Genomic DNA, 11207 nt, shown 5'->3' on the forward strand with positions numbered 1-11207 from the left:
AGCATTATCAATAAACACCATGTAAAATAAGTGTTACTGCACACGATCCCTGCTAAAATGGCCCTCTCTTTAATGACCTCAGATAAAGGAAAGTTTGTGCAATCCCTCCGTGATTTGCTCATGAAACTTGAAGTCTGTATGAACATTTATTCACTTATTTGTACAGCACTATTCCACCCTTCTGTCACTTCTGAGCGCTAGGGCGTTAAATGATTTTTTGTTCTTGGCTAATTTCATTTGTTGTTGAACTGGAGTATTATTCACAGCTGAGTTTCCTAGAACTGTTTAAATGTAAGGAATAGGCAGAGTGGGGGTCCAGGGGGTACTGGAACCAGAAAAAAAACTAAGCCTTGGTAAGCAGTTTACAAAGGCATGAAAATATGCAAATGGTCTTTAACGACCTGTCAAAAACTCGGGTTTGTCAGAGATAAGACTCCAGACACTGCCCAGCCGAACCCACAGCTGCAGCAGCCCGGGCTGAGACACACGACGGGAGGAGGGGTGCTGAAGCCCTTGTAGTTCCATGGGCCTGGGCAGAAGTGTGACTGGGAATGCGCGACCCCCTTTGTATCACTCCACGCCCCCCCAGGGGGTCGCGCCCCACAGTTAGAAGACCCCTGATTTAACCTATCCAATGCTTCTAATTTATAAGGCTGGGATACTACAGGTAGCAGGAGAGCTACCAGTAGTAGCTCACGAGCCACTCCAAGAAGTCTGGCTTAGATACAGTTTATTACCCACACAGCAAAAAAGCTGCGACATATTGTTAAATTCTAGTTTGAAAATATTTTAGTTTGACTACCTTTTAGAAATGAGGCTGCTAGTTTGTAGAAAACCACTCCTTTCTGAACACACTTACGCATTTCTGACTGCCTTGCTGAGCTAATCATATCAAAAGTATCACATGTCTCTGAGCTGAGTTCATGTTTTGACCATTTAAATAACATAACCTGTGTATTCGTAAAGCACACGTTTACCCCCAAAGGGGTAATTTGGCACTGAATAACAGATGTTTATTGTTACCGAACTCAATGGTACACACTTTATAGACCTCAGAAAAAATTAAAGGCTGAGTGGACTCGCCGGGAATTGAACCTGTGACCATGAGGTCAAACATAGCCCCGTGTAGTGGATGCATTAGTCCACTAGGCCACCAGACATGGCTTAGTCCACTGAGTCACCGGACCTGGCTGTAATAACTGTATATTATCACAAGTATTTGATTGTATTCCACTGTATTACCCACTTGTGTACCTTGCATCATACAATTAAACTTTGAGATACTGCACTCGCCTGTAAAAAAAAAAAAAATATGTATATACTGACTGGCTGAAGGGTTCATTTGCAACATGTAAATAATTTTAAATGCTTTGCAATAATAAAGAATGAGCAAGTTGATTCTCCACCACTTGTTACCCATTTTGATTCAGGTCTTGTGGTTTTTGACGTAGATCTTTGTGTTTTTTTGTTTTTGGTTTCCTTTCAGCTATGGCTTTTATTACATATATTCTCGTGGCTGGTCTTGCACTTGGGACACAGAACAGGTGAGATTCATGGGGTCTCCAAAGTGTGCCCACATCATTGTCTCACGAAGAAGGAAAGTCAATTTATTTTTGTATACAGTGTATATACTGAAATTGTTTATGGCACAAATGTGATGCTTTATTAGAGTGGATGCAGTAATATTCTGGATGAATACAGCCAGGACATGATGCATTTCTGTTCCTAATTATCACTGATTGAATAAATGTTTTATGGAAGAAGTTGGACGGAATACACCATGGTCCTTACTAGTTTCTGGCATGTAAATAAGTGAACTGGAGTGTTCAAGGTCTGGATGCCTTCAGCACCAAACAAAAGGACCATCCCAAGTCTGAAACATAAAAAGTTAGGCTATGTAACACTTCTCTCTTCATTCCTTACCATAAAAATAATAATGCTATGTATCTTTTGAAAGGTAACATTTACTTTTGAGATCCTACTGTTTAGTTTGCCTGGCTTATCCCCTCAAGAGGTCTCAGTGGCTGCCGATCAACTGGTATTTTTCTACTCCATTTATTCTGATCTCTAACTCACTGCAGGTGAAAATGGAACAGAACCTGTGAAATCTGGTTACTGTGCCATACAGGGTCTGGTAAGGCCTTTTCAGATCAATCTGTTTATGAAATAGCTGAGAGGGCTATTTGGTCATCTGGGCATCTCTCTGTAAGTGCTTGTTGGTGACACTTAATGATACACAAAGGTCATCACTGTTGAGCATATTTAAATTTTATAGCAGTCTTCAGTGCATTGGCAGAGCTGTTTGAGCATTTTTAATCAAATATAGTCTGAGGTATTCTTGATATCTCTTGGAGACAAAAGTTAACTGAACAGGCAGAATGAAAATTATTTGCAGCTAACTCTGGTTGGGGGTTCCATTACTCTGCTTTCCTCAGCACATTCACTTGCGCACAATCTGTACTCAGTCTACCAAATGTATCCCCTAGGTTGCCATTGATGTCCAGGGAGGATTAAATAAGAGGTAGATAAGTTAGGCTGGTGAAAGGTGCGCTTCAGAAACACCTGAGTGGCTTGATTTCCTAAGCATATCCTTACACTCCTAAAAACCATTATCCGATCTGCAGGCAGACTAAAATGTAGGGCTAGCGGATCTGATCATACACCCTCAGTTTGAGAGCACTTTTTTGCCAACCGAAAAGACGAATTATTTTAAAACTACCTCTTAGCTGTGTCTCCTACCAATTCTCTGTAGCTTTTGAAACATTATCTAACTATTTGATAATTGATTGTTGAACTGAAAATGTGTTGAGGTAGTATACATTATGTGTATTTTAGTGTGAACATTATTTACAAAGTATTTTAATGCACATGTGACTTTTAGAGGCTCTGAGACCTTCAGGTTAAGTTTGCACCAGTTTTGTGATTTGCTGGGATTACAATTGCATAATTCACTGTACATAACTGTATCAGTATGTTGCAGGCCATAAATCTTGTGACTCACAAGCATAGGGGGTCCACCTTATACAAAACAAGGCTTCAATTGTGTTTTTCATGGATCACGTTCAAGAAACATCCACACGTTCCATTCTACACATTAGAAATTTCTTCAAGGCACGTAGATCCTATTTCCCTGAAAGAGGTTACTTGAAGCGCTTTGAATAAAGCTCTCCGAATGCCATTAATTACTCAACATGTGACACCTTGTTTGGGGAAAACCCAACCATGTTATGGAAGGAATGTTTGACGTAATCTCAGCCACTCAGATCATTCTGGCTGCATTCCAGGTCATTGTTTTTCATCCATTATACCACACTAGACCGAGATTATCAAAATTGGCCTTGGTCCTATTCCAATAGTATATTTTAGGATGCAATTTCTAGAGTTAGTGATTGTACTATATTCATGTTGCTCTCACTGTGTGTGAGAGAGTTGGGCTTGGAAATTATTTGAAATGCAAGCCACTGCCTCTACATGAAATGAGTCTCCGTATTGTTAAGGTGATAGGGGGATTGGCATGGAGTTTGTATTTGGTCCATAGTCCTAGAATATATTGAAGCCATGTGCTGTGGATCAGGCCATGCCTTACTGCAGCATGTAAATGGGCAGTTCAGTGGCTCGTCGTTAATGGTTAAGGAAAGGACACATTGTATTTTTTAAACCAATTTTATTGAAGTTTACAATTCTAGTCAAACACAGCATGTAAACTTCCATAGTAAGGTGCACATAATCAGAGAGAGTAATGGAACCAATGTGTAAGATGCAACTATTTAAAGCACTCTATGCTTGGTAACGTCTCTTCTTCTTACTCTCCAGTTCAAGCATAAACTAAGGCCATGGAAATTAATCCCCTGTGGTATATCATGTTCTCGACATTCGCTCCTGACATTGTCAACATTTAACTCTAATCTAACTTCCCAGAACTACCCCCCCCCAGGCATGCCACTGCCAATTATCTGTACATGTTGCAGTGTGTGTATGTTAGGTGTGTCTTCTCAATATACCAGCTTTATCAAAGCAGACGGTTATGGGCAGCAGTTGGTGAGTTATGTTGCATCAGTGTATTAGAATTCTCGTAGTCGGTCCGACTAATGTTAAATCTATCTAGTCTCCTACTACAGGGGCAGGTGTCCCAGGTTATTCATCTCTATCGCTGTCAGGGAGTTTGAGGAGCAGTACCAAGGTTCCCATGACTTTGCCACATCTAGTGCCGTCTCGCTCCCTGCCCTCTTTGCCATCTGCATCCGAGTTATGTTCTCACAGTCTGCTCATTTAATAAACTCTTTCTTCCAGCGACCTATATTGGGGCCCCTCTGCGCTTTCCAATGCATATAGATCTCCCGTTTAGCTAGCAGGAGACCCATGTCTATGAACTTGCTAGTGATTTTATTTTTGGCCGTGTGAGGAAACCAGTGTAAATTACAAGTCCCGATCAGTGATTGCGTTAAGGAATGCCACCACTTCAGGCCAATAAGCGTCCAAGTGTGGGCACCCCCAGAACATGTGGCAAAAATCGGCTCCCCCCCCCCCCCCCCCTGCGGCAGCGCGTGCAAGTATCTGAGCCTATGTCAAATTATTTGTTAAGTTTCACTGGAGTAAGGTAGACCCTATGCAAAATGTAAAAGTGCACCAACTGGAAGCGAGCGTTCCTGGTGCTTTTCCATGCCCTTTCCACAATATCGGCCCAGGCTTTGTCCGGGATCTCTATTCCCACGTCCTCCTCCTCCCATCTATGTCGCAATATAGTCCGCGCCAACAGCATCTCTTGCGTTAACCGTCTATGTAGGCAAGTAACCGCTTTAAAGGTTCCTGCTGCTGTTACCAAATGTTACGGAAAGCACCCATGCTGTGGATTAACTTGGGTATATAGGTGCTTTTTGAGATCTTGGGCAAGGTGCATTAGCTCTGCTTTCATCTTGTTTACCTTGTGTTAACTACACAAGGACTAACCTTGTCACTTCCCGGTGTCATCTTGTAATTTCAATGTTCTGTTTCTCCTGAATGTTTAGGTTTTCGCCTGAGATTCTCGGTGTGCAAGCCAGTTCAGCGTTTGCCTGGCTCATCATGGAGGTGTTGGCTATTTTACTTGCACTGTATTTGGTGACTGTGAACACAGACCTGACCGTGGTGGACCTTTTTGCTTTCTCTGGGTACAAGTATGTTGGGTAAGTGTAAGTTCTTTCACAAGATTATTAATAAGCATGTGCCCTTGTAGAAGCCAATCCACATTTGAGGGTTTCTATGGTCCACAAGTCCTTTTATTCAGAGTCGTTTTCCCATGTGGTGTAGTTGACAATCGATGGTTGCACACTGTTGGGATTTAGAAGTTCACATCATGCCCCGGGATTACCACTTTGCTGCATGGTGGAGTTTGGATTGTAGAGTGATCGCAGTTGGTATACTAGAAACTGAGATGATTTAGATTAAAAGGGCTGCCCACCAACATTCGTAGAGAATGAAATTGGCAAGCAATAGTGAGCCCACAAATAGGCAGTGGTATTCTGTGGTCATGGGACACCACTCCTCCCCTTACAATAGCGGCTCCAAGTGAGTGCTACAGCCACAAAAATAAAGGAAAAGAAAGTTGTAGACCAATCTAATACTAAAATATATTGCATTGACTGACTGGCTTTTCAGTGCATCTTGTATTTAACCATCATGTGCAAAAAAAACCTCTTTCTTGGCAGGATGATTGTGGGGGTTTTATCGGGGTTGCTGTTTGGACGGACTGGATACTACCTCATGCTGAGTTGGTGCTGCATCGCCAATGTTGTTTTTATGGTAAGATTGAGTATCTGAGCTCTTAAGTGCATATTCCTATACGCTGACGTGATTTATTAACCGTTTTTAAGTGTTGTTTTGGGCAGGGGGTTGAAGTCTCCACTTGATGGGTATTTTTTTTATGTTACCACAATTTTTAATCTACTGCTTTACAGGTGCAATACTCCCTATGATTTTATAAAATATGTTTGCACACAAAGAAAATACCATTACCTTTGACCTTATGATTGGCAGAATTGTAAATGAAATTGATGAGCTAATCTGTGATGGTGTTTGACATTAGTCTGTAACTAATAAAAAATACTAAAACCACAATGGGGAGAACAAGGGGCCTACGGTCGTTATCAGCTGTGGTGTTAATTGGGTAGGAATAGTGTAGGACATGGCGTACGACCAGCCCCTGTGGCCAGTCCCTGCTGCGCACGGCCAGGCCTTGTGCCCAGCCTGCCGTAAGCAGCCAGCCCGCAGGTTAGGATGCAGCTGGTTATCGATGCAGGGCCTATCAGTCTGCGCCACATTTGCTGCTGTAGTCGCAGGTGGCAAATCACCTCTGCACATGGCCTTTGCCCGTGCTCAATGGGGGTTGGCCGCCGGAACTGTACCCAACTCACTTTCACATCCTAACCCACTGCAAGCACCCGTCCCCCACTGCTCAGAGCCAGTGCAACACACACAAGATGGTGGACGGAATGTTGCACATTGGTAAAACATTCACCCCCAGTCACAGATCTGGGTTTAATCCATCGTTATTTTGCTCACCACGCCACCCCAGTTCAGACAAGGCCATATGCAAATCAGTCTTGACCCTGTGCCTCATGGGAATAGTCCAGCCCGAACTGCCAAGCCGTGTCTTCCCTAGACCGGAATCAAGCATCCTAGGACCCGTTTCGGGGTTTCACCCCTCTTCAGCCAGGATAGCTTGACTCCAGTGGCGTAGTGAGCACGGGACCCACGTCTGGGCATACCCTTCCCACATAGGGCAAACAGCCAAATACACAAGATGATGGACGGAATGTTGCACATTGGCAAAACATTCACCCCCCAGTCACAGATCTGGGTTTAATCCATTGTTATTTTGCTAAGCGTAGCAGTGGTTCTCCAACTGCAGCTGTAGTACACCAAACAACTTGAAGGAAAAATAAAAATCAAGATTCACAAATTCAGCATGGATTATTAAAAAAAATAAAAACAAATAAGAAAGTAATAATTTTTACTGCTTGGGAGATCCGTTAAGAGCCCTCCCTCATGGGCCGCTGGGTCAGGGTAGGCTTAACCTGTGCTCTTAGCACTATTTCGGGAAAAATGAATAAAAAAAGAACAGAAGTGCAAAGTGTTGCGTCATGGCAACCTAAAAGCCAGCAGATGTGTGAATCTGTGAACCCTAAATCAGCAGTTGAATTTGCACTGGATGACCGCAGAAAAAAACCAATGCTAATTCCTCTATGAATTAGTGGTTAAGACATGTCTAAAATGTAATCTCTTCATGCCGAGACCAAGTAAACTTTTTAAACGCAAATTTCAGAACGGATTTACACTACACTACACTAAGCTAAGCACTTTGTTGACCTGAGTTCTACTTGAACACCCAAGTTTGCGTAATTCTGTTCAGTTGTTGTTTCTGTAAGGAGGAGCAATTCCTATGGGAATTAAAGTAGGAAATGCCACTTTTGAGACCGTACATTTTTGGCCGTAACTTGACAGAGCCTCATGAATTTTGCCATAATGAGCCGAAAGCAAATATACTTATTTCTAATTGAAAAAAACATTTTGAGATGGGGGGGGGGGGGGGGGGTAAAAATCCTAGAAGAATGTGCCCCAGACCTACTTCCAGCTCTGGTTAGGCAGCGAGTTAAATGGGCCCAAACAATTGCTACTAAATTAATGGGTTCTTAACCTTGTTTTCTAGCCAAGATGATGCACTGTCCAAGGATCCATGCTTTTACATAGATTATATACCAACCGAGACAAAGAAGGTATGCAAACGACTCTCTGGACAGAGGGTTCTACTAAATCTCCTGCCTAAACTGGGCTTCTGCTCTGTTTCTTTAGTCCAGAACCTACTGATCTCAGAAAGTGTGGCGTAATGCTCACAATTCTGCCTGCCTTCTAAGAACCAAATGTATCACTTGTGCAACTGTGTTGGGCATGTGCCCAAATCTGAATGAATTAGCTTATAGCACAGATCATAAAATTCAGAGCTGTATTCAACTACTTTGTGACGTTTAGTAATAGAGGCGGCACAGTCTGTTTCTTGACCACTATAATTTGTACAATTGCTGAGTATGTCAGGAAGTCCCACTTAAAAAACAATATTTCAAAACCCTCCTGACATTAAGCATATGCCTTAGTATTGGTATAGTTATGAAAATAAATTGGTATACAAATCTCCCAGTACAAGTTGGAAATCAAAGACTTGCATGGGGAAATAATGTTATAATCAAAACAGGCTTAAACATCCTTCACAAAAAGACCGTTCAGCTCTCCTGTGCCCCTTGCTAAAGTAATTTCTTAAAGACAAGTGGTTTCAACATAACACAGTTCATGTTCATTCAGTCATGCATTTATAGAAGGTAGAGTCAGGCTGAGAGCTTGTTCATTTACATCTGGACTTAATACTAGATTTATAAATGCTAGATTCATGACGTCAACAGTTGAATCATCTTTAATTTCTTTAAGGCAACTAGGAAGTTGCTCTGGTCATCCATCTAAGAAAGATTAAGTATCTCAAGTAAAGTAATACCTTCTAAATGAAGAGTAACCTAAACAAGTATTCTATGACCAAGCAGATAATACATCTTCAGGAGTGTCTTATGTAGAAGTGTCTGCCTGCTTTGCTTCTTGTGTGCCTTGTCAACAGGAAGGTTTAGATAGAGATAATACAACGCTATCAAATGGTGCAGTGGTGGTCCTAAATGAGCACTATATTCTTAACTTGAGTGAGGATGTTTCTTGTCTGAGAGTGAATGAAATTATACCTCCAATTTGGCTGTAGTAGCTCTAAGATCCAGGTTTGGCACAGTGCAAGTCAGAAAGACTCCATCTATTCTCAAGAATAGAGAAAATTGAGTTGAGCAACACTTTGCTTTTTAATTGAAGTCATATTAGTCATCTGATTATTTGCAATGATGAATTATCTACAAATGAAGTCATGCTAATGGAACTGTAAAGGGGGGAGGGAGAGAGAGAGAGAGAGAGACACACACACACACAGACAGACAGACATACACACATCATGGTGAAGAAGTTTCAATGGATCCGAGCATTTAATGTCTGATCACGTTATCAATTTCAGATGCGCTAAACCTTTCCATCTATTCATAATAGCATATCCTTGAGATAATATAACTAGGCTTTTTGACAATTTTTCCAACTAATTAATTTGCTTTTCTACTGTTTCGTAATATATTCTTATAAATGCTTGTCTGGTTTTTTGCTCTTTTGAGTGCGCTTGTTGGGTGGTCATTTGGATCACATAGTTTTTTGTGTTATATTAGAAAAAGTAACCAATTTAACACTATGCCATTTCCATATGTTTCATTGCTTGACCCAGAGATTTTCTCCTAGGTTCTCTTCCTCAATAGAAATGTTGTTGTCTTTGATGGAATACTTGTGTTTCAGTTTCAACTCTTGTGCTTTTATATGTTGTGTGTCAGTTTTTTCCACAAAGATTTACATTGGAACAGGAATATTGTGTTGCAAATTTCTGGTTTCCATACCATATCCACTGTGAATGTGCTCAACAGATCTGCATTATTTCATCTTTAGGTTCATATGTTGGCTAGTATGAACTAACAATGTGTGGTTCCTCTCCAGTATAGGCATAGCTTCATTTTCTTTTGCCTGTTGTGATATAGTCACATTTTAGTTGCATGATTTTGTAGGATTTTCAAAGCAGTTTGATTGGTAGCCTAGATCTCAAACAGTGGTGTAATGTAAACTGCTTATTGTATGAATGTGGCCAAATGTAAGACCACAGTCTAGTCGGATATAGACGTCAACTGAGCACAAAAGTTGTGCTATGGTTTAGAATGTGCTTTTCTAGTTATTGCCTTCACATTGTAAAATGTGGAACTTTGATATGATTTATAATTTATTGCAATTCACTGTTAAATATAGAGGAAGGTTTATCTCAAGAAATGTGTCCTGTTGTATTTAATTTTGCTTTCTTGCTGTCCTTTTACAGATTAGGACCTTACGTCTGAAAATACTGTCAGAAGGTGCAGCAGAAGGCGTGGTAGTGCGTGGTACCAGGAACCAACTCCGGATGTATCTCACAATGGCCATTGCTGCTGCACAACCCATATTCATGTTTTGGCTAACATTTCACTTGGTGAGGTGATGGTGACCCTTGCGTAGGTCACACATGCTTTTTAAGCCAGGAACTTGGAATAACCAGAAAGAAACAGCAGTTTGATTGCACTGCGGCCACAGAGCTGGGAGGCTGTAGTTTGCTTTTATTGTTTTTGTTTTCGCAAATATCGATATTTCGTCAGACTTGAAAAAATTCCCATTTAGCTAATTTGGGAATCCCACTTTTCCAGATTATGAACATCAGAATGAACTTCATCTTTTTGGGAAAGGAATGTACCTCAACTGCTTTCAGATTATTGTTGTTTCCGTTTTGTTCTGGCAGCAGACACGCTGTGAAACGTTTTTTATAAAACAAAGAAATAAAATTAATTTTTGAATAAATACCTACTGACAGTATTACTTTTGTTTTTAAAAACCTGTGCCCAATTATGGCCCTATGCAGTTCTCTTGCTTTGGGCAATTCAACATTTTACAGACTTGTGTTATGTAGCGATTTACACATGTGCATTCGAGCCATTTGACACCGGTATTACCAGAGTCTTGATTTTCTCTTATCAGAGATGCAGAACAAGATTACATATATATGTTTGTTTGTTTATTGATTTAAACTCTTTTTAGTGGCCATCGTTCAGTCAAACTAGCCATAAAACAAAATACTTAAAACCTAGCATGCCCATAATAGTTATATATTGGTAAAAGCAGATTTGTGCATACAGCCTTCCTTTTTCCCTCCAATTTGCTGTATTCAGTTTTTTCAAACAAAGATATATTATCCTTTTTGTTATAAAACCTACTCAAAGTGCCATACTACATTTTGGTTTTTCATCCCAAGGTTTGTATTAGTGGAGTGTCATCTTGGGTTAGAGGAGCTACTCTTCTTCATCTTGCTTATATAGTCCTCGCCCCTTGATATACTTCCATTAAAAAAAAAAAAAAAAACCTGTTAAGAGATTTTTATTTTTGATTTGTGTTTTGGTATCACTAGAGGAGTAATTTAGCTTGGGCAGACATTGCTAAATCGTGCCAAAGTTTTCTGGATGACATTTTTAAAAATCCCAAGACACAAATCAGTAATGAAAATCTCTGGACAACACATTTTTTACAAAGTTACATCGGGG

At 40.6% G+C, this 11207-nt stretch overlaps 1 protein-coding gene across 2 annotated transcripts in view; it reads left to right on the forward strand.

Annotated features, from left to right (window-relative positions):
- The window catches only part of YIF1B (Yip1 interacting factor homolog B, membrane trafficking protein), a 44101-nt gene extending 33631 nt beyond the window's left edge, over positions 1-10470 (forward strand). For both annotated transcript variants that reach the window (XM_085625404.1, XM_085625403.1), the window contains exons 5-8: positions 1487-1544; positions 5007-5162; positions 5685-5778; positions 9962-10470. In XM_085625404.1, coding sequence (XP_085481530.1) covers positions 1487-1544; positions 5007-5162; positions 5685-5778; positions 9962-10117 — 464 coding nt within the window. In that variant the 3' untranslated portion in view covers positions 10118-10470. The remainder of the gene's footprint in view (positions 1-1486; positions 1545-5006; positions 5163-5684; positions 5779-9961) is intronic.
- The last annotated feature ends 737 nt before the right edge of the window (positions 10471-11207 follow it).

Source organism: Triturus cristatus, chromosome 9, assembly GCF_964204655.1.
Source record: "Triturus cristatus chromosome 9, aTriCri1.1, whole genome shotgun sequence".
Classification (NCBI taxonomy): domain Eukaryota; kingdom Metazoa; phylum Chordata; class Amphibia; order Caudata; family Salamandridae; genus Triturus; species Triturus cristatus.